This window comes from Lissotriton vulgaris, chromosome 2_1, assembly GCF_964263255.1.
Source record: "Lissotriton vulgaris chromosome 2_1, aLisVul1.2, whole genome shotgun sequence".
In the NCBI taxonomy this organism is placed as follows: Eukaryota; Metazoa; Chordata; class Amphibia; order Caudata; family Salamandridae; genus Lissotriton; species Lissotriton vulgaris.
The window spans coordinates 2,044,208,901-2,044,233,732 of NC_141687.1; the positions used below are offsets into that span (position 1 = coordinate 2,044,208,901).

General features: G+C 47.7%; 1 protein-coding gene across 1 annotated transcript in view; it reads right to left on the minus strand.

Annotated features, from left to right (window-relative positions):
* SLC12A1 (solute carrier family 12 member 1) overlaps window positions 1-24,832 on the minus strand; it is a 436,328-nt gene that overhangs the window by 117,661 nt on the left and 293,835 nt on the right. Inside the window, exon 20 of the mRNA XM_086958279.1 lies at window positions 15,543-15,649. Coding sequence (XP_086814405.1) covers window positions 15,543-15,649 — 107 coding nt within the window. The remainder of the gene's footprint in view (window positions 1-15,542; window positions 15,650-24,832) is intronic.

Genomic DNA, 24,832 nt, shown 5'->3' on the forward strand with positions numbered 1-24,832 from the left:
TGCCTTGGGTCTGGAAAGGCCACCTACATCGCCTGAGGCCGACCACCCTCTTCCCCGGCGTCGCCGTCGCTCATTGGAGTGGCAACGAGTCGGGAAATCATCGCCTAGCTCCAAACCAGATATCTTTGCTAGTCAACGTCGGAAGGAGGCAGCCTTGGCGTCAGTAGTGCAGGTCACCGACAGTTCTGACGTCCTGTGAGGAGTGCAGTCTGGGCATCTTGGTGGGTTCCATCATGGGCGCTGGAGGGAGGAATGAGCCCGACAGTGATGGATAACTTCATTTTTTACCGACTGGTACTTGTATGGTCCAATATGGTATGGTTTGAGTTCTGCCCTTGCCCCATGAACATTTGGTCAGTGAGACAAACTTTGGTCGCATCTTTCAATTTCCTATTATTGCTGTTTTATTTTACTGTCTTTGCCACAATTAAGCAGGGGTTTTTGGGGGTTTGGGGTTTTCTGTTGGGGCTCAGCATCAGTTCATGGGTATGGTAGGTAACTGGTTGGTTTAGATGAGATGGCCCTCTTTGCTCCCCTTGGGAGCTTAGGCCGGCATCCACCTTTTCTTCCCCGTAGATCGTCCTGAGTAGAGATCTTAAAATTGTTAGCCTGAATGTCCGGGGGTTAAATAATCCGGTTAAGCGATCTGCCATCCTCTCCCTCTTAGAAAACGCTGAGAGCGATATGTGTTTGCTTCAAGAAACCCATCTTTTAACTAGGGACACCAAACGGATGAGAGATAGGCGTTTCCCGCTGCAGCTGTGGTCCTCAAGGGGGGTCCTAGAAAAATGGGGTAGCCATACTCTTTAGTGCACGGTCGCAATGCAAAGTACTCTCCACTGTGGCGGATCTCAAAGGCCGTTTTTTGGCGGTATGGGTGCAGCAGGGTGACACTCAACTGATGGTAGGGTCTTTATATCCCCCAAATGAGTTGCAGGAACCCTTTCTGTGCCTGGCGCTGTCTGAAGCCCTGGCCTCGTCAGATGTAGCACTCTTGGTCGGGGGTGATTTCAATGTAGTGATGGATCCGGAGATGGACAGGTCAGCTCAGAGGTCCACTCACACAGGCACATTGACGCGAGGGGGGAAACAATGGTTGACTGACTGTGGACTGAGTGATGTATGGTGTGTCCAAGACTCTAGCGACCACGATTACATGTACTACTCAGTTGCACACAAAACATACACGCGCTTAGACCACTTTTTGGCCTCTTCCTCTCTCCTCCCATATTTACACTCGGCAGACATCATCCCACGCTCCCTTTCCGATCACGCACTCATTTCTGTCTTATTCACACCACAGGGTTCCCGCCCAACGACCGCCGGGTGGCGCCTCCGCAAATCACTTCTTCTCTCAGAGGGCGTCACTAAGCGCATTAGAGATACTATAGTACAGTATCTTCTGGAGAATGATCAAGAAGGTACTCCTCTTAAAGCAATCTGGGAGGCGCTAAAGCTTGTGGTGCGAGGCAAATTTATCGCATTTGCTGCATCCTATGCGCGGTTGCGCAAAGAGAAACTTGTGGAACTAGAGAGGGAGATGGGGGAACTGGAAACAGTTCATAAGCGAACTGGAGATCCGAGAATCTGGAGAGTACTAGAGAAAAGGCGGCGCATGTTAAAACATCTGGATATAGATAGGGCAGAGCATGCTCTCCTGAGGTTGTGCCACAATTTCTATCTCAGTGGGGATAAATGTGGGCGGATGCTTGCACATTGGTTACGGGCGCAGGCCCAGAGGTCGGCCATCCAATCTATCCGGGACCTGCATGCAGTTGAGCATTCCACGGATGCTCTTATTGCTGACTCTTTTCGTCAATTTTATCAACGACTATATGCGAAAGAAGATACCCACTTACATGACCCGGGGGAATATTTAAAGTCTTGCGGTATCATTCCTCTGTTTAAGTTCTCGGCTGACGATTTGGACTCAGCCATACGCATTGAGGAATTAATCTCGGCGATATTGCGACTAAAGGTAGCCAAGTCACCAGGTCCGGATGGCTTTCCAGTGTTGTTTTATAAGTCATTTTGCGCAGAACAGGCTCCCCTTTTAGCGAAGCTTTTTAACTCCTTCCTTGATACGGGAGCAGTAACGTCGTCAATGTCTGAGGCGGTTATCTCGGTCATCCCTAAGCCCGGGATAGACCCTAAAGAGTGTGGGTCATATCGACCAATCTCGCTTCTTAACATAGACGCAAAGTTATTTGCAAGTGTCTTGGCTGCACGACTTAGCCCGCTTATGGATGGCCTGATAGACTCGTACCAATCCGGATTTATACTGACGCATCAGGGAGGGGACAATACTAAGAGACTCCTTCACCTCATTGACCTAAACCATCGATCTTGCAATCAAGCCTTCTTTTCTCTTAATCGATGCAGAGAAAGCCTTTGATTGTGATGATTGGGAGTTTCTCTTCACAGTTCTACGCTCCTTTGGCTTTGGAGATAACTTTATCCGGTGGGTCCGTAGCTTGTACGTCTTCCCCATAGCAGCGATGCGGGTCAATGGTTGTAGATCACCTTCTTTCCTATTGCCCGGGGCACGCGGCAAGGCTGCCCCCTTTCCCCACTTTTATTTGCTCTCTACAATGCTCTCAATCCAACCCTGACATAATGGTTATTAAATTTGGAGCTGATGTACATAAACTCAGTATGTATGCCGATGATGTCATTCTTTCACTTACGCAGCTCGGACGACTCTGCGGCACTTGTCCAACGAGCTTACTGCTTTTGGCGATGTGGCGGGATTTAAAGTTAATTTTACAAAATCCCAAATTCTTAATATCTCAATCCCCGCAGATGAGACTCAGGACCTGCAGCAGGATTACGCTTTCCCGTGGGTCCACGCGGACATTACATATTTAGGCGTCCGTCTGACCTCCTCCATCACAAAGACAGTCGCCCGCAATTATGCCTTGCTGCTGGAGCGAACCACCAAGGCGCTCTCTGACTGGACACGCCTTAAATTGGCGTGGTACGGGAGACTGGCAGCGGTAAAGATGACTGTGCTTCCACGTATCCTCTACTTATTTCAGATGCTCCCTGCTAGCCCTCCATCAGGTGTCCTCCGGAAATTACAAGGGCTCCTGAATAAGTTCTTGTGGGAAAATAAAAAGCCCCTTCTTGGGTCAGCACTGGTCTCCGCCTCGAAAGAGAAGGGAGGGCTTGGCTTCCCGCTAGTAGGTGCTTATCACCAAGCAGCCTGTCTCCGATATATTGTCGAATGGAATAGGTCTCTGTCCAGCAAGCACTGAAATTTTATGGATCAGACTGTAGCTGGGCGTAACATCTGGTGTGAATTGTAGCTTCCCCGCAAGCACAGAGCGTGGGGTTTGTATTCTTCGCCAGTAACCTCCCCGACCCTCAAGGCCTGGGACCAACTTGCACGACAGAAAGGGTGGACTTCGTTTCCCTCTCCGCTGTCCCCTATTGTAGATAACCCTGACTTTCAGCCCGGCTGCGCGTCCCTGACTTTTCATCGGTGGAGGGAGGAAGGGTGCAAGAGGGTGGGTTCCCTTTTTGATCTTGATGGGCTGATTCCCTTTCCTCAATTATGTGCAGATTATGGTCTACAATCTTCTGATGCCTTTCATTACTCACAGCTTGCGCATTGGGTCAGGCGTCCTGAGAATTTTGCCCACATGACGACCTTTGAAAGATGGCTAATATGTAAAAAAGATGATAGTAAGCTCATATCTGAATTATATACTATGATCACTATGTGCCCTAAGAAACATTGCACAAAAGCGCAAGTTAGATGGGAGACTGAGTTGGGTAGACCCCTTACACCGAAGGAGTGGGAACACATTTTTTATCGCACACACCACACTGCTTCCAATACAGCGGGTGCGGAATCGGCCTATAAGATGGTCCATTACTGGTATTACACACCAGAGCACATTAAGTCTTGGGTCAAGTCCAAATCAGACCTCTGCTGGCGGGGGTGTGGTGGCACAGGCACCCTAGTACACTTGCTGTGGCACTGTCCGAAGCTGGTGCGTTATTGGGCAGCAATCCTCGATGACATCGATGCAGCGTGTCAGATTACATTGCCACAAGCGCCTGAGCATACCCTTCTGGGGCTACCCCACCCTGGGTCCTTTCCGCTGAAGTCCTTAAGGGGTAAGCAGATAGCCCTGGCACTGTTGGCAGCTAGGCCGGTGCTCTTAAGGCAATGGGGATCTCAGTCAGTCCCCGATCCACGAGATTGGATACAAAATCGCTTGTATCTATTAGCAATGGAACGTCTTTCTCTTACTGTAGATGGCCGCGGCAAGGAATATGCAAAATGATGGGCTCCCTTTTTACAGCTCCTTTCGAAAGACATGAGGGAAGTAACATGTCCGAAATACCTGCAGATTTTACTGCTAATACCCTTAGTCCCACCTGGTAAAGAAGTTACCTGCCATGATAAGTAACATCCAATAGCTCATAGTGAAGTTGGTAGTGGGGAGGTCCTGAACTGATGCGGACGGATGGTGGGAGGAGGGAGGAGGGAGGAGGGAGGGGAGGGTTAATTTTCTGTTGTTTCTTGTGTTTTTAAAAGTGGTGTCTTGGTCACGGTGCCTTGAACTTTCAACGAGATTTGCATTATCGCAAGGTTCGTCCCCCAGGATGTAGACCTTATACGCTGTGTATTGCTCTCTAGTTCTCACTCTGCCGGTGCCTGGATGTAGGTAGTTAAGCTGTGTATTATGCACTTATCACCACACAATAAAAATGATTGATTCTGAAAAGAGTGTTCTTAAAAGTAGGTGATACCAAGAGATGTTATTGAGAAGCAACACTGGCGCAATCTGAAGCATTAATTGTGAATGCACTGTCTGTGAGCCAGTAACCCAGTTAGTCTACTTTGGATCGTGTCGCTAGGTTCAACTGTGGCTACAAAGGAATACAACGCTAAATGGAAAGGCAGTTTCATTGGAACTGAATGAAACCAAAGTGCCCAGCTGCAATACCAAACATAAAGTGCAACATCTGTCAGAGAAATGATGTGACGCGCAGGCTTGGAAGAGAAAGGAAAGTAACTGTGATGTGATGTCAGTGCAGACCATCTTTCTGAGCCCAGCTCGCAGACCACCAAACCAGAGTCAGAAGTGCGGATATAGAGGACTTTAGCAAATGAAACAAGGAAAAATCAAGAAGTGCTCCGATATTAGTCACACTCTCTTTGCCTTGAATGGAAAGGTCTAGCACCCATCAATGAGGCGGCAGGGAAAACATGTGGAACTGCGGTGCAGTTTGTAGATGAAGTATGAAAACTTCATGTGGGTAAAACACAGCTATATTTAAACAACCAATAAAAAAATAAATATTTCTTGTTGTTTTATAAGAGGTCATGTGCGTGCCTTAACATCTGAAACTGCACTTTCTCGATGGATGCTGGTGTAGCTTTAGCCATTAAACGTCGCTTGAATGAATGAATGAATGAATGAATGAATGAATGAATGAATGAAATGGCATTTGTAATGCGCAACTATGCCCAATGGGTGTCAAGGCGCCTAACTCAAATAACTAGCTGTCAGCAATCAGAATCAGAGCTTACTGGTATGCTTTAATGAAAAGCCAAGTTTTCAATGATTTCCTAAAAAGGTCAAGAGAAGGCAGTGACTTGATCTCAAGGGGAAGTATATTCCACATCTGGGGTGCCAGAATGGAAAAGGCTTTACTCCCCCAACTAGCCTTCTTGGCACGAGGGATTACCAGTTGATTAAGCTCACTGGAGCGTAAGCATCTGTTCGGGACATACCTAGTAAGTAGGGATCCAAGGGCATCATCCGGACCTGCAGTTAGGGCCCTGTATGTAAGACAGAGAAGTTTGAACATGATCCTTGAGGGAATAGGAAGCCAATGGAGATTCTTCCTCGCCAAGGTCATAGATGACAGCCACGGCAGGGCAAGGGCAAAACGCGCTGCCGCATTTTGTATGACCTGCAGGCGCTGCAGAAGGCCCTTGTTGGCCCCGGCGTAAAGAGAATTACAGTAATCGAGCCTTGAGCCAACAAGAGCGATCACAACCTGCTTCCGTGCCTGTGGGGAAAGATAGTGGACGATCCTTTTCAAAGTCCTGATGACGCCCCAACAGGTGGCCACCGTTCTATTGACCTGAAGCTCCATAGAAAGCTGGGTGTCAAAAATGACACCAAGGTTCCTGGCAGATTGTGCGGGTGTGGGGCAGATGCCTAAAGATGGAGGCCACCACTCACCTGACCACATGCCCTGGTCTTTGCCAAAGACCAGGACCTCTGTCTTGTCCCCGTTCAACTTTAGGGAGTTGGAAATCATCCACTCTGCAACAAGTTGCATGCAGGACCTAAAGTTTGACGTGGCTACATTCACAGAGTGGGTGAGGGATACCATAATCTGCGTGTCGTCGGCATACGACACTACCTCCATCCCCCAAGATCTTACTAGTCTTGCAAGGGGGGCCACGTAGACGTTAAACAGGGTTGGGCTCAGTGCCGACCCCTGTGGCACCGTGCATTGCAAAGACTTAGCAGGGGAGAGGTACTCTCCTAGCATGACACGCTGCTCTCGTTGATGTAAGAAGGAGCTCAAGAGACTGAGGGCCGGTCCTTCTACCCCTGCCTCCCTTAACCTAGATGTTAAAGGAAGGGGAGACAGGGTGTCGAATGCTGCTGTAAGGTCCAGCAGTACCAGCACGGTGGTTTGACCCAGATCAACTTTCCTGCGGATGTTATCCATGACTTTAGTCAAAGCAGACTCCGTGCTATGCAGCTTTCTAAAGCCATGTTGGGACCCATCCAAGAAGCCTGAAGCATCGTGGAAGTTAGAAAGATGCGAGTTCAGATGAGTCTCCAACATCTTGGCAGGGGCCGGCAGAAGGGATATGGGTCTGAAGTTCTTCAGTATGCCGGGGTCTAAGGTGGACTTTTTCAGAAGAGGCTTTACAATAGCTTTCTTCCAGACTAATGGAAAAGTACCTTGTTCCATGGCTCCATTCATTACTTCCAGCATCGGAGGAAGAATGATATCCCTACAGTCCTTTAGTAATTTCAAAGGAACTGGGTCCAGTGGGGAAGATGATTTAGTTTTGTCCAAAAGGAGATTGAGTCCCTCCAAAGAGAGAGCAGGGAAATGGTTTAGGAACTGGGGGGCATCTGTATTCCAAGATTCCAGCAGTTTAATTCGCGAGAAGTCCTCATCACTCAGAGAGTTCCTCTGTGATTGTAGAGCTATATAGATATCATCTATTTTTTTTATAGAAGAAGTCTGATATGTTATTACATAGCTCCTGTGAGACAACCACAGGGTCTGGTACCTGGAGAGAGCACAGCGAGTCCACAATTTTAAAGAGCTCTTTAGAAGATGTTAAAGAACAGGTTAAGTTGGTAAAGTAATCCTGTTTTTCCTTAATCACTCTATTTTTGTATTCTCGTAACAGGCTCTTGTAGACTTCTCGATCTTTGGGATCCCAGGATTTGCGCCATCCTCGTTCCTTCTGTCTGCATTTTTGTCTAAGAAGCCTCAAATCACTTGTGAACCAGGGGGCAGTTGGCTTCTGTCGAGCTACAGATTTCAGAGAGGGTGGGGCTAGTTCATCTGCGGCTCTGGTGATAGCATCAGTGAGTTCTTGAGCCGCCTCATCCACCACCACCGCTTGAGTGAAACACACATGCTTGTAGCACATAAGGTCCATACGACAGGTCTCTAGCAAGCATTCCATATTATCTGCACTCTGAAAAGTCCATAATGCCAGCACATCTGGCAAGAGAAACACAAACCGACCTGTATACATACAAAGTATCTGAATATCAATATGTCAGTATTGTTTGTTGCATACTCCATGTGTGAACTATGGCATCCAAGTAGGAAAAGAAAATATGGAGAACATAACAATTAGGATAACGAAAGCACCAATAGAGGTGTTGTGTTCAGGATACAGAGGATATAGATAGAAAATGGAGATTAGAAGGTGGTGGCGACTAAAAGGATGCCGGGAGTTAATCACAAGAAGTTCTCCTGGGGCCTCATTTATGAGGCCCCTTGCGCCATCGGAACTTCACTTTTCATGAAGTTCCCTGGCGCAGAAGCCTGCGTGGTATTTATCAGGCAGCAGTACGCCAGTTTTTGTGGCGTACTGCTGCCTGATAAATATCAGTCCCTTTAACGCAGTGTACTGCGTTAAAGGGGCGTGCAATGGGTGTTGCTGGGGGCGTTCCCAGCAACATCCATGGCCTTTTGACACTGCCCCAGATTTACGAAAAATCGTAACTCTGAAGCAGTGCCAAAAGCTTACGCCTCCCCAGGGGAGGCGTAAGGGAGGTGCAACAGGGAGAAATGTCTTTATTTCTCCTCGTATTTCCTTTTTCTATGTGTGCTGCATTCTACAGCACACATAGAAAGAGGAAAAGCCTCCTTTGATTATTTTTGTACAGAAAGGTTTCCCTTCCTGTACAAAAATAATCTTACCCGCAACGCAGGCACCCTTGCACCACTGTGCAAGGGTGCCTGCGCTGGCGCAGGCAGCCCATTGTGCGCCGGCGGAAGGGGAAAAGGACAGGAATGCGCCGTATCTTATAGATACATGCAAAAACAACAAGTGATGGACCGAATGTGGATCAATGTCACACATTCCCCCAGTCAAAAGATCTGGGTCCAAATCCATCGTTTTTTTGCACTCCACACCACCCTGGGTTAGACAATGGCGATATGCAAATCAGCTCTGACCCTGTTGCCCCATAGGAACAGTCCAGTCCGAACTACAAAAGCCATGTCCTTCCCAGAACGGAATCAAGCATCCGAGGACCGGACCGGTTTCGAGGTAACACCTCTCATCAGCCCGGCTAGCTTGACTCCAAGCCGGGCTGATGAGAGGTGTTACCTCGAAACCGGTCCGGTCCTCGGATGCTTGATTCCGTTCTGGGAATGACATGGCTTTTGTAGTTCGGACTGGACTGTTCCCAGGGGGCACAGGGTCAGAGCTGATTTGCATATCGCCATTGTCTAACCCAGGGTGGTGTGGAGTGCAAAATAACGATGGATTTGGGCCCAGATCTTTGGACTGGGTTGAGTGTGTGACATTGATCCACATTTGGTCCATCACCTGTTGTGTTTGCATATTCCGCCCTAAGTGCGCTGGGGATGCCCAGACGTGGGTCCCAGGCACTCCACACCACTGGAGTCAAGCTAGCCGGGCTGATGAGAGGTGTTACCTCGAAACCGGTCCGGTCCTCGGATGCTTGATTCCGTTCTGGGAATGACATGGCTTTTGTAGTTCGGACTGGACTGTTCCCAGGGGGCACAGGGTCAGAGCTGATTTGCATATCGCCATTGTCTAACCCAGGGTGGTGTGGAGTGCAAAATAACGATGGATTTGGGCCCAGATCTTTGGACTGGGTTGAGTGTGTGACATTGATCCACATTTGGTCCATCACCTGTTGTGTTTGCATATTCCGCCCTAAGTGCGCTGGGGATGCCCAGACGTGGGTCCCAGGCACTCCACACCACTGGAGTCAAGCTAGCCGGGCTGATGAGAGGTGTTACCTCGAAACCGGTCCGGTCCTCGGATGCTTGATTCCGTTCTGGGAATGACATGGCTTTTGTAGTTCGGACTGGACTGTTCCCAGGGGGCACAGGGTCAGAGCTGATTTGCATATCGCCATTGTCTAACCCAGGGTGGTGTGGAGTGCAAAATAACGATGGATTTGGGCCCAGATCTTTGGACTGGGTTGAGTGTGTGACATTGATCCACATTTGGTCCATCACCTGTTGTGTTTGCATATTCCGCCCTAAGTGCGCTGGGGATGCCCAGACGTGGGTCCCAGGCACTCCACACCACTGGAGTCAAGCTAGCCGGGCTGATGAGAGGTGTTACCTCGAAACCGGTCCGGTCCTCGGATGCTTGATTCCGTTCTGGGAATGACATGGCTTTTGTAGTTCGGACTGGACTGTTCCCAGGGGGCACAGGGTCAGAGCTGATTTGCATATCGCCATTGTCTAACCCAGGGTGGTGTGGAGTGCAAAATAACGATGGATTTGGGCCCAGATCTTTGGACTGGGTTGAGTGTGTGACATTGATCCACATTTGGTCCATCACCTGTTGTGTTTGTATCTTATAGATACGGCGCATTTCTGCCCTTTTCTTTTGCCGTAGGGAAGCGCAGCAGGAAGGCCTGCGGAGCTGCCCTACGGTAAAAACTCATAAATGAGGCCCCTGGTTTCTAACCATCTGAAGCAGATATTTCAGACCTGCCAGTGCAATACTGTATCTATGGACACTGGTGTTCAGGAGCAGCCTCAAATCGAATATTCAGAGTGAGCTCCTTTAGCCTTCATTCTCTGGTGCAAAGTTCTCTAGTGTTCATAGGGATGATCAGCTTCAAAAAATGACAATGAATTTTGGAAAGAAAAATTTTAACCTAAAATAATAACCTTCAAAACTGTAACATGGGATGTCTGCCATTGAAGCGCTACAGAAGACAAAGATCTGAGTGAGGAGGGTCACGTATGACTATATTAATGATTGGTCGCTCATAAGTGAGAATTGGCTTATTAAAATTTGCAAAATTAGCACAAGAATACTCTGCGCATAACTGTTCCTTTTTTCACACCAAGGTGTTCATAGGATGGACATACAAGCCTTCATGCAGGGGTTTTCTCAATGACCCCAATAAATAATGATGTACGCTAGACAGCAGAGCTGTGAAAGAATCTCGAGCTATAAAACAAACACTTCACAAAACAAGAAAACATTGGAAAAATTGTTGGCCAAACAAAAGCACGCTTTAAATGCGTGCAGCTAGAGGAAGTTAAGTAAAGGTGCAATTAAATAATAAAAGTGTAGGAGAAACAAAAAAAATGTAGCCATGCGTGCTGCCACTAAAAGATTACTTAAAATGCGTTGTGGAAAGAATGCAAACATTAGTTCAAAGGAGTTGGCTCCGAGAAAACAAAAACAAAATCATAATGCTGACAAGCACAGAACAAATGGGTGCTGACAGGACAACAGTATATTTAAAATAAATTAGACAAACAAAGGTAGTAAAAGAAGTAAAGAAGTATTTTGAAAAAGCAAAAAAAAAATTCAGAAAGTACACTTTAAATGTGTGAAGCGAGGGGAAGATAATTATAGGTAAACAGTGAACGTTGTGCTAACTTAACTTATTAAAAGAAATTCCACCCATAAAAGCGAAAGAGAATGAGTACTTAGACCACGGGAGACTGATAAGAGAAATACTCAAGGAACAAAAGGAAATAAAACGCCTACAACCAATAGAAAAGCAAAGTGGCAAGCACATAGACAAATAAGAAGTGAAGGAGGGATATAAGCCCCTTTTAAGATGTATTAAAAACAAAAGATTTCACAAGCACAGCGCAAGCGATGTGCAGGCGAAACCTAAAAATGATGAAATTATTAAGTAATAATATTACAAAATGTGCCCCATTATGCCGCATAATTTGCCTTTTCTTGCTGCATAATTTACTCAATGCTCCTGTCTAATTTGGCTCTCACCTGCCACATAATTCCAATGGCCCTCTGTATAACGGTTCATTCAAACATATTCTAAGAACAGCAATATCCAATGTTATTCACTGACCTAATTAGCAATGCATAAAATAAACTCTCAGGTTTTGATCATGACTCCCTTGTTAAATTGCCGGCCCAGCTCAAGAACCTTATTGCACTGGGGTCACAATTACAAGTGGTACAATGAACTTCAAACCCTCTGGATTTTTCTCCATTTAAACTTCGGTAAGTCAAATCTGCTAAAATGTATTGGGAGAAAAAGACCCCATAAATGAAGGGACATGTAGCTGCTGCTGCGCCAAGTACCAAAATCTGCATGTTTTGTCTTCTGTTATCCTGTCATGCGGTTTTTCCAGGATGTAGGATATACCTGCTATTTTGACTTTTCAACCTGAAAATGAGGCATAACATGCAGAATCTATATTTAACACACTAAATTCTGAATGCATTGCCTTTTCGGGTTTTGTTCCCTGATAAATTTCGGCAGGTTGGGCCTGCTGCAATCTCTCTTAGTCTGTAATCAATTATTCATGCAACTCGTAATTCCGATCTCTGTGCAAATTCCTATTTGTATGGGAATCAGAATATTGCCTGAAACTTGTAATCAGAGCCAGACAAGCGAAAAAAGATTGACCCTTTACCATGCTTGCATGTTAGGCCGCTCCCTCGCCGGACAGCTCCGCCTGTGTTGCCCTGCCCTTGGTGCCTGCTGCACTGCTGCTTCGTGATTTCCTCCCCCCTCCCCCGCTCTGTGTTATTTTGTGCCTCCCCTCTTATTCACTTACTGTACTGTGATTACTGTATTTACTGTTCTGTTGCCGTTTTTTTGAACCCCTTTGCCCCTGTGATCTGGTATGTGCCCCCGTCCACTTTGCCTTCTGTTCCCCGCATCTTCCCGCCACTGCCTCCCTGCGGCCCAGCCCCTTGTTCACCCATTTGCCGCCCCGCTCCCGCCTCCCAGCTGCTGCTCCCTCCCACTTCCCCTTATATGGCGGCCACGCGCAGAGAGCACGCCGTTGGCGCGCCTAAGGCAAGCCCAACTGCGCCCGTCTGCGCCTGGACCACTCCCAGTGCCAGAACCCCTGGCCCCCGCAAACGCCACTACGCCCATCACAGCTACGATGCCAGCACCCTCCTTGCACTCAACACCGGACGATCTCACCCCTGCTTCCTGGCCGCCCCCAAACGCACGCAAGAACACTTCACCTGCCGGATTTTCAGCTTCATCAGCATCCAGTCCACCAATCCATCGACCAGGAAAGAACCCAACTACCTCAGATGCATTCTCCTCAACACCGCTCCGCCCGCAAACACACAGTTGACCTCTGGGACCTACTCGACTCAACCTCCCCTGACGTCGACTTCCTGACGGAGACCTGGCTGAACAGGTCCTAGGAAGCTTGTTTCCGGTCCAGGGAAGGCATGGCTTGGCAGTTCGGGCTGGACTGTTCCCATGAGGCAAAGGGTCAGACTGATTTGCATTTGGCCATGTCTGAACTGGGGTGGCTGAGTGGGCTAAAGAACGGTGATGGATTAAACCCAGATCTGTTGACTGGGTGTGAGTGTTTTATTGGTTCAGATGCTCCGTCCATCACCACCCCCTTTTGCACCACGCAGCCCACAATGACGCCACCCGCAGACATCATCACCTCATCAGATCTACCAAAAAAGCCTCCTTCAAAGACCGCCTAGACAAAAACGCACACAACAGCAAAGAGCTCTTCAACATCGTGAAAGAACTGTCCAACCCTAGCTCCAACACCAACGACATCCCACCTTTGCAAGACCTGTGCAACTCTCTGGCCTCCTTCTTCGATCGCAAAATCGCAGACATCCACAACAGCTTCAACTTCACTACCCCGACAACTATTGAGACATCCTCCCCCACGACCACCATCCGCACCAGCCGCCTGCTCTCCTGGACCAACATAAATGACAACTACACCATCAAGATCATGAACACCGGCCACTCCGGTTCTCCGTCAGACCCTTGCCCGCACCACATCTTCAACAAAGCCAGCACCACCATTGCACCCCATCTCCGAAAGGCCGTCAACATTTCCTTTAAGACAGCCACCTTCCCGGAGAGCTGGAAGCACGCCAAGATCAACGCCCTACTCAAGAAACCCAAGGCGTACCCCAAAGATCTCAAGAACTTCTGGCCCATCTCCCTACTCCCATTCCCGGCGAAGGTCATCGAGTAGGCCGTCAACAAACAACTGACCTGCTACCTCGAGGAAAACAGCATCCTAGACCCATCCCAGTCCGGGTTCCGCAGCAACCACAGCACCGAAACCGCCCTCATCGCCGCCACCAACGACATCAGGATCCTGCTAGACAATGGAGAAACCGCGGCCCTAATCCTTCTGGCCTTCGACATAGTCTGCCACCACACACTGCGCACACAATGCCGGGATCCAAGAGAAGGCCCTGGACTGGACCACCTCCTTCCTCTCCGGCAGAACACAGAGGGTCTGCCTCCCCCCCTTCCGCCCCAAGGCCACTGAGATCATCTGAGGCGTACCCCAGGGCTCAACCCTCAGCCCAACACTGTTCAACATCTACATGGCACCGCTCGCCCACGTCACCCAACTGCACGACCTCAACATCATCTCTCAAGCCAACGACATCCAGCTGATCCTCTCCCAAACAAGGACCCCTACATCTCTAAAACCAACCTCCACAAAGGAATGAAGGCCGTCGCCGAATGGATGAGGAACAGCCAGCTGAAACTGAACTCAGATAAGACAGAGGTCCTCACCCTCGGCCTGGTACAACTCCTGGTGGCCGATTGCACTGGGAACAGCTCCAACACCCACCGACCATGCATGCAACCTAGGGGTCATCCTCGACTCCACCCTCTTCATGACTAAACAGGCCCACGTTGTCTCTTCCTCCTCTTCAACACCCTCCGCATGCTCTGCAGGATCTGCAAGTGGATCCCCACCCTGACGAGAAGAACGGTCAACCAGGCCTTTGTCAGCAGTAGGCTGGACTACGGAAACGCCCTCTACGCAGGAGCCTCCTCCTGAACTCCTGAAACGGCTCCAACGCATCCAAAATACCTTTGCACACCTGATCCTCGACATCCCTCGCCAGAGCCACATCACACCCCAACTCAGAGACCTGCACTGGCTCCCCGTCAACAAGAGGATAACCTTCAAGCTCCTCACCCACGCACACAAGGCACTCCACAGCACCAGAGCATTGTACCTCCACAGACGACTCAGCTTCTACACCCCACCCGCCAGCTCTGCTCCACCGACTTCGCCTTCGCCACAGTCCTCCACATCCGAAGAACGACCTCTGGCGGAAGATCATTCTCCCACCTCGCCGCCAAGACCTGGAACACCCTCCCCACTCACCTACGGCAGACCCAACCTACAGAAGACTCCTTAAGACCTGGCTCTTCAAGCAGCAGCAGCACCCCCCCAACCCCTGCGCCTTGATACCCTTACGGGTAAGTAGTGCGCTTTATAAATGCTATGATTGATTGATTAATTGACAACAGGCTTTTGTTTGAGAAGCTGGTCGGGATGTGACTGAGGCTGTTATAAATTAGGCAGAGTCTTCTCAGTTTCTGTCTACTTTAGGACTAGGCCTCTACTTTGAGACACTTTCCACAGGCACGTGCATTCCAGGAGCCAGGCAGCACTAGCTAGCGCCACATTTAGTGCAGCAAGGGCAGTGGCTCTAAGGCCAAGAAGCAGTGTGAGGAAATCCTCTGCAACCCAACTGTAGCTATATTTTACTACCCCCAGCCCTTCATTGCTTATATTAGGGCTACACCTACGCCATAGATCAGCCATGCTGTTACATCACTTTCTTGAGCAGAAATCTCTTCACGAGTCTAATCACGTCTTTTACAGCGCTACGAAGCATACGAGATCACTTCTAGCACTCTGTAACAGTCTTGAAGAAATATCTCGCTCAGGCCAGTTTTACCAGCTGTTTGCAGAGGCGCACATAATCCTTACTTACGAATAAACACTAGAATGTTGATTTTCTTTGAGCTATATGTGTATGTCGCGCTACATTTAGAACTTACTGTATGACACCTATGTAATTTTCGAGCTCCACAGGAGTTGCATTCCGCCAGTCTTTCTTGAATCCAAGGACCAGTGTGTTCGGCTTCAATCTGCCCAAACCCGTGGCCTGCAAACATGAGGAAAAGAGAGTGCATGAAAATCTCCCCGGGCCTTCCTGGACACGCAGCCACACAGCCTGTGACGGGGCGTTAATGGCCGCAGATCACCACCGTCACCTTCTGATGGCTGCTCAGAATGGGCGCCAATCACCGGCGCCCTTCATGCCAGCAGCACCCACGCGCAGACAAAGAGATTAGTTTGAAATCACCTCGGCCCTAAACGGCTTCAGGTGACGTGAGCGTTTTCCTTGATGAGTTCATATTTGCATTTTCATTCGTATGCCATCCACTGAGCTCGCTGTTTTCTGTGGCTCTCTGTTTAACACCGCAGAAGAGCAGACAAGTGACGGGTGATTGAATGGCTCATTGGCAACAAATACAAGCCCTACATTTAAATGCATGTATTCTCGGCAGGTCGGTGCCGGTTAATTAGAAGACACCTCTCTTTAGGATTTCCTGCTTTCAAAATGTTCAGTGCGACAATGCCTTGATGTATCTCAGAGTTCAGGATATTTAAAAGGAAGCCTTGGTAAATCAGACCTTGGGGTGCAGTTTAGAAAAATATGTGGATAATAATAAAACAAACATTCAAATGCCTAATAATTTAGATTTCTGCTCAGCTCGTGTGGTGTTTTCTAAGACACGTATATACTCTTTCCCTTAATTCTCGAACTGTCAGAAAGTATTTCTCGAACCACCGCTCTCCCACATTTGTCGATACGCCATTGATACATAATGTTCTACAACTACTTTATATATTTTTTCTGCTGGCTAAACTTTTCTCACAGGGTCTTAGCATCTATTAATGTAGCAGGTGCAGTGGCACCGGGTCCCAGAGGCATGAGGGGCTCACTGAACGCTCATATTGTTGTATTTTATCATTCAAATAGTAGCCGGGTATGGGGGTGGGGGTGAGGGGTCATTTTATTACTTGCACTTGGGCCCATGACAAATGAAGGACGGAGAAGGGGGTTCATGGTTTGTGGAGTGTGCGGGTTAGCAGACTAAAGGGTAAGTCAGAAAGAAAGAACATGAGAAAGAAGGGTGTGAAAAGAGAAGTGATAGGAAAGGAAACGAGGAATGACGGAAAAACAAAAATAATGTAATGAAATAGAAGAGGAGAGAAGGCAGTGGAGGCTTGCACGGGTAACGCGGCGGGGCGGAGCGGGGGCAGGGCCGGGTGGGGTGGTAGTGGAGTGTGACATACGACGGGAAAGGGAAGAGTAAAGAAATAAATAAATAAAAGCAGAGTCGGTGATGCTGCAAGCGAAAAGTAAGTGCTTTTATTTATTTCCTTACTCTCCACTTTCCTGTCGTATGTCACATTCCACTACCACCCCACACAGCCCCGCCCCAGCTCCGCCCCGCCGACCCACAGTGTTACCTGTGCGAGCCGCCATTGAGAGGAAGAAGATATAAAGGAGAAAGGAAAGGCACGAATGACCATATATACATAGTGCATCAAAGAAGGGGATTGGGATGAAAAGGAAGGGTTTCAGAGAGAACAAGGAAGACGAGAGAGCGGGGAAGACAAAGATGTGGATGTGAAAGGGAGGAAGGGGATAAAGAGAGGACAGGGAGATGAAGTGGAGACTGGGGAAACAGAGGGGTAGTTAAAAGTAAGAGGAGACGATGAGGGAGACGTGGGGGAGAGAATAGAGGGGAAGGAGTCAGGAAAGAGGAGCAGGCATATGAGACGAAATAGGGAAAATGGAGGAAGGAGATGAGTACAAAGGAGAGAGGGGGTGAAGAGAAAGCCAGTGGAAGGGATAGTGACAACAGAGGCTGAAAGGGGCAAAAGGAGATGAGCAGAGCAAGAATGAAGATGGGAGGAAAGACAGATATATGACCAACTCATAGAGCCGTAACTAGTGTCATAGCTATCATTAGTGCAGTAGGTGTAAGAACTAGCCTTGCCACCTGGCCTGTATTTTACAGACATGGTCTGTATTTTACTGACCTGGCCTGTATTTTTAAGGTCAGGCTGAGGAAAATATTGGGAACGTGAGTGAAATTAAGTATTTTAGAGCTGTTTCACAATTTTACACAAAATCTTTTTCAGCTGCCAGCTCTTGGCTACCTCAGAATAGAAAAATGTAAATAATGGCCAATGCTTTTTTCTAAGAAAGGTGGAGACCCTAGACCAGTATCACCAGTGCTCAAGTTCCATAGGACTCACTGCACCCCACATATGGCTATATTTTGCTACTGAACTGGTAACTGAGGTGGTATTTCTATTTTCTTGCTAACTTTAGGGCCTAGAACATCCTTGCTACACTGCTGGCAGTTATACTATCTCAGGATGCACTACTTTTAGTTTTAGTATGGGTAGTAGTTCTATTGTTACTGGTAGCAGTAGCATCAGTCCTAGTTGTTACTGTTGTTTTCATAGACGTACCTGTTGCTGCAGTTGTTGTGTTACATTAATAACACTTGTAATAATAGTAGTAGAAGTAGTTGTAGTAATAGTAGTAGTGGGACTACTGATAAAAGTAGCATCTGAGGACCCTCTAGTACTTGTACATGACATCAGTGATCCACAAATAAATAAACAAATACTTTAATATCATATAAAATTCATGCCTTGGCAGTGAAAATAATTGCGGCCTAATAATACATTATTTAGAGAAAATGTACTAATAAAACACATTCACACATTTATTACTAAAGTGTACAAGCCAAAGTCGAGTTTATTCCCATAGTCCAGAAAAACATGTTTCTACTGTCTTCCAGATTGCATGTAAAAATTACTTTACACATGGAACAACTCCTAGCACTCACAATATTACTTGATTGTGATTTTATATTGCTGCACAAACGTAACCACTTGCAACCTGGTTTTGGTTAAATACATTTGTTAAAATTAATACATACAAAAAAAATTAATAGAATAAACTATGTATGCAGGTGCACAGAATATAATCTTATTTTTTACCACTGTTGAGGGAGGGGCATCATAACCCACTTGAGGGTTCGCCTCTCATGATTCGTGGCCTATTTCCACATCCACAAAGTCTTAGAGAAGATCATGAGCAATTGGCTAGCAGCCCACCTCAGTGATAACCCGCTCCTTGACACCACCCAATGTGGGTTCAGACCCAACCCCAACCACAGAACTGAGACCGTCTCATTGCCTGAATGGACAACATCAAACTTATCAATGACATCCTTCTGGATCTCTCAGCTGAATTGGATACTGTGTACCACCTCATCCTCCTTCAGTGCCTCCAATATGCTGGCATTCAAGCAGCTATATTACGATGGATCTGCTCCTTCCTGACAACCCATACCCAGTCAGTCAGTCTGGCACTTTTCACCTCACCTGTCTCCAATCTCACCTGTGGAGTACCCATGGATCATCGCTCATCCCTACACTGTTCAGCATCTACATGGCCCCACCCTCCAGCATCATTTGGACCCTAGAAATCCATGTTATTTCGTATGCAGACACCCCCAGCTTATTCTCTACCTCTTTTTTGACAAAACTTCAAACACCCAGACTAACTTCTCCACCCACCTCAAACTTAACACAGACAGGACAGAAGTAGTCATCTTCAGCAAAGACTACTCGATGTGGAACTCCCCTTGGTGGCCTACTGATCTCGGACCCGCTACTGACCACACGAAGAACCTTGGAATAGTGGTTAAAAACGCGGTCTCCGTGACAAGCCAAGTAAACACAGTCTTTGCCTCCTGCTTCCACACCCTGAAGATGTTCAAGAATGCCTACAAGTGGTTTCCTCTCAACACCCACAGAACCGTCGCCCAGGCTGTGATCACCAACAAGCTGGAGTACGGGAGTGCACTATAATTAGGAATGAACACACTACTGACCCGGACGCACCCCACAATGCTGCGTAGCTACCCCAGGACACACCCACAGACCATTCGCCTGCCACTCCTGCAAGTTCACCTGAATCAGTACCCATGCCAACTCCTCCCCCTCCAAACAAAACTCCGTCTCTAACCACCTGAAGTGTATCCTGCTGAACACCCGATCGATCCACAAACATGCCACTGAACTCTGGGACCTACTCGACACTACTTCACCGGACGTCACCTTCCTTACAGAAACCTGGATGAACGCCTCATCAGCGCCCGACATCGCCACAGCCATCCCGGACGGCTACAAGATCATCCGAAAGGACCGCTCCAACCAAACAGGAGGAGGCATCGCCATCGTCCATAAGAACAACATCCGAATCACGACCAGCTCCGACGATAACCTCGCGACCGCCGAACACCTTCACTTCCAGCTCCACACCGACCCCAGGACCACACTTAGAGGCACCCTCATCTACAGACCACCAGGAACCCGCACACAATTCAATGAAGACATCATTGACTTCATCTGCCCACATGCCCTCACCTCCGAGAACTAAATTCTACTGGGAGACCTCAACTTCCACCTGGAAAAGAAATACGACAACACCACCACCACCCTTCTGGACAACCTGGCCAATCTCGGACTCAAACAACTTGTTGACACCCCCACCCACCTCGCCGGACACACGCTCGACCCTATCTTCACCTCCAGCAAACACATCTCCTTCAATCACACCACAGCTCTCCATTGGACGGACCACAGATGCGCTCACTTTAGCTACAAAAAGACCACGACCCACATCCCACCACAACCTATTCCTCGAAGGAACTGGAACAAAATCACCACCGACCAACTCTTCACATCGCTTAACCAAAACCCCCCCGCCATATCATCGGACCCAAACCAAGCTGCCACCAAACTCACACAATGGATCACCCACAGCGCTGACGAATTAGCACCCTTGAAAAACCATCAGATCAAACAAGGTAACAAAAAGGCCCCCTGGTTCAACGATGACCTTAAGAAATCCAAGAAGTTATGTCGTACCCTCGAGAAAACCTGGAGAAAAAACCCAACCACTAACAACCTGACCACCTTCAAGGACGCCACCCGCAAACACCACCAATTGATCAGATCCACCAAGAAATCAGCATTCAAGGATCGACTTGACAACAACGCCCAAAACAGCAAGGAACTATTCAACATCGTCAAAGAATTTACCAACCCCACCGCCGGCACCAACGACATCACTCCCTCCCAAGACCTCTGCGACTCCCTATCCTCTTTCTTCCACAACAAAATCATTGACATTCATAACAGCTTTGGAAACCTGCCCGAAGAACAACCCACTCCACCCACCTCCGATCCAATACAGCACCCTCACAACCTCTGCGCCTGGAACCCAATCACTACTGAAGACACCATCCGTCTGATGAACTCCATCCACTCAGGTTCACCAACTGACCCATGCCCACACCACATCTTCAACAAAGCAAACTCCATCATCGCACCCCACCTCCGCGATGTCATCAACTGCTGCCTCAACTCCGCTACCTTCCCAGAAAGCTGGAAACATGCCGAACTCAGCGCCCTTCTGAAGAAACCCACAGCGGACCCCTCTGAACTCAAGAACTACCGCCCCATCTCACTCCTCCCCTTCCCGGCCAAAGTCATCGAGAACGCCGTCAATAGCCAGCTCGCCGTCTTCCTTGAATCCAACAACTCACTCGACCCCCTCACAGTCCGGCTTTCGAGCCAAACACAGCACCGAAACCGCCCTCATCGCTGCTACGGATGACATCCGAACGCTACTGGACAACGGAGAATCAGTTGCCCTCATCCTACTCGACCTCTCCGCCGCCTTTGACACAGTCTGTCATAACACCCTCATACAACGCCTCAACAACGTCGGAATACAAGGAAAAGCCTTGGACTGGATCATCTCGTTCCTCGCCGGAAGAACACAAAAAGTCCGCCTCCCCCCCATTCAAATCAGAGGCCACCGAAGTCATCTGCGGCGTACCACAAGGATCATCACTCAGTCCCACCCTCTTCAACGTGTATACGAGTGCCCCCGCAACCATTGCACGACAACACAACCTCAACATCATCTCATACGCTGACGACACCCAGCTAATCCTCTCCCTCACCAAAGACCCCAACACCGCCAAAACCAATCTACATGAAGGAATGAAAGAAGTAGCCGAATGGATGAAGAACAGCCGTTTAAAACTAAACTCAGACAAAACGGAAGTCCTCATCTTAGGATCATCCCCCTCTGCTTGGGACGACTCTTGGTGGCCACCGGCTTTGGGTACAGCACCCATACCTACAGATCACGCACGGAACCTGGGCTTCATCCTAGACTCCTCCCTCTCGATGACCAGACAAGTCAATGCCATTACATCATCATGCTTCAACATCCTACGCATGCTCAAAAAAATCTTCCGCTGGATCCCCACCGAAACAAGAAAAACAGTCACCCACGCATTAGTCACTAGCCGACTAGATTATGGAAACACCCTTTACGCCGGAACCACAGCCAAACTACAGAAAAAACTACAACGCATCCAAAACGCCTCAGCCAGACTCATACTCGACATCCCCCGTCAAGCCCACATTTCCGGTCACCTGAAAGATCTCCACTGGCTTCCAGTCACGTTCCGTCTCCTCACCCACACACACAAGGCCCTCTACGACCTAGGACCCGAATGCCTCGACAAACGACTGTCCTTCTACACACCCACCCGCCAACTACGTTCATCCAATCAAGCCCTCGCGGCAATTCCGCGCATCAGTAGATCCACCATGGGAGGAAGATCTTTCTCCTACTTAGCGGCCAAAACCTGGAATTCTCTCCCCACTCACCTTCGCCTTACACAGAACCACCTCTTCTTTAGAAAGCAGCTAAAAACCTGGCTATTCGATAAGTAATGCACCCACCCTCCCCCAAGCGCCTTGAGACCCTCTGGGTGAGTAGTGCGCTATACAAATTTCTGAACTTGAACTTGAACTAGACTATGCAGAACTCAGCAGCCAGACTCACACCTAGACTCCCACCCCCTCCCACATCACTGGGCATCCAAACACCACCACTGACTTCCAGGTTGGCTTTTTTCAAACTACTCACTAATACAGACAAAGTCTTGCACAACATTGGTCCTATCTGACTCAGCAATCGCATAAACTTCCACAAACATAACATACACTGTGCTCTGTCACACTCCTACTCGTACACATTCCCGCCTATGCAGAACCAGACCAGGTGGCCGCGCCTTCTACCTCTCTCCTAAAGCCTGGAACAACCTGCCTCTATACATCAAAGCTGCCTCCTCATTTGTTCGACTTTCGCAGAAAACTTAAGGCTTGGCTCTTAACCTAATTCTCCGCCCCGAGCTAGGTCCACGGAGAACCTGCTTCCAGCACCAGGATACCATTCCGGGTGAGTTGTGAGATTTACAAATACACATAACATAACTCAATAATGATAATAAATAGCATATTACACCCCGCACATCTGCACATATACTTTATATATCTGCGAGTGAGCAGACAACAAACAAACCTGCCCACTGTACCATTATTGATCAATGGCATTCTATGAAAGTCGTAAAGCATGCTGTCTGTTAACAGGGTAGGGTCCAGCAAATTCATATAGACTTTTTTTTAAACAATTTTTCCTAGTGCTAATCTCTGTCTGCTACCAAAGTGGCATTTTGTGTCTATCCGACTGCCCCGGAGATGGGAGACGGAGGCGAACTTTGTTTAAAAATATAATCATATGGTTGGCACCAGCCGTGCAATGCCCATTGGGGCTCAAAGGGATGCAGCCCCCGAACTATGTCAGTCTCCAAGTGCTCTATCCGAAAAGTAATTGTGTTGCAGATAAAAAGTACAAACAACTTGGTCTAAGAAATTAAGCATACTTCTTGATAGATATTTTAATTATTTGCTGCTGTGAGATTACTAACAATTTTCAGCGCTATTTAAACATGAAGAGAATAAAAGAAATATTGTGTTCTGACGTGGTTAAAAAATATTTGTTGATCTTTCTTTTTAATGTACATGATATGCAAATCTACTTAGATTGGAATATGAGCCAGTATTGTGCAGGCCCCAGAGCACAATTTACAAAGGTTTTGAAGTTTACGAGAGGTATCTCAGCCTTTTATCCTTCTGAGTTTGCAAAATGGTTATCACTAAGCTCACAACAAAACACCTGACTTTTACAGTTCCGAAAATCTCCAAAATCCTTCCCCCTCGGCGGGCTTCTACTCTATAGAGAACTTCACACAGCCAGAATAGGACCCTGTGAGACATGTTGCCTGACGTTGCCAGTAATACTCATGGAAATCTCATATTCCCCACATTTAGGACAGCTCGTCCTATTGCTTAAATGTTTGTACCCATTTAGCTACCTTACCTGGTGTATAATACAGCATAGTTATAGTTTTAAATAGTTAAAGCCTTAAGTTAATAGACCATACTGCCTCTTTAGCTGTAGTGAGAGCGGTCTCTAGGGTTGTGCCAGATATTTCCTCCGCAAGTATGGCGCTCCATTTCTCGGCTAAGAGGACCATAGGGTCCAATTTTTCCTGACTGAATATTTGATACGTGGCACCAATTAATTTTCCCTGACAGGGTTCATGTAAAAAGGTCAATAATTAGTGGGGTTCCACCTCCCTAAGTCCTTGTGATCTCAAAAAGTAATCCCTAAGTTGGAGAGACTTGAACTAATGCTGGTGTGGTATAGAAAAGAAATCTTTCAGATCCTGAATGTATGAAAACCCTTCAAATCGTACAAATCTTCCAATTTATCTATCCCAAGACTGGCCCAATGCTTAACTATGCTATCACGAAATATATCTGGAAGAAGTGGGTTATGCCAAAGCAGGAACTTAATAAAGTAGGTCGGCACAGAATAAGTGGTAGATATGTCTCACCAAACCATAGCTATGCCCCTCAGAGTCTTAAATCGTACCCTCTTAAAGTAATTGTAAAGTAGTCTTTCTGGCAAGAGGTTTTGAACGTATTAAGAAATAGATTGGGTTTGGAGGTGGCTTTACTACAACTGAAATAATGCTGGACTAAAGAGACAAAGCCGATAGAGTAGAGAGAGCTCCAATAACTATTGCCTTCGTTTCTGCTAGATTAACTATTGCCCGTACATGAATTTCTCCGAAGCCATGTTATGTAATGGAGTGGCGGGGTATTTTTACTGAAACTTTTCAGCGTGAAAAAGCTTTGACTAGGGTCAGAGGCCTTAAGACACTATGGAAATGTAATACTATTTGGCATGGTATGATTCAGGATTAATATGCTTATTATTTTACAACCTTGTTTTTCACTGCCTATCATCTAGCAA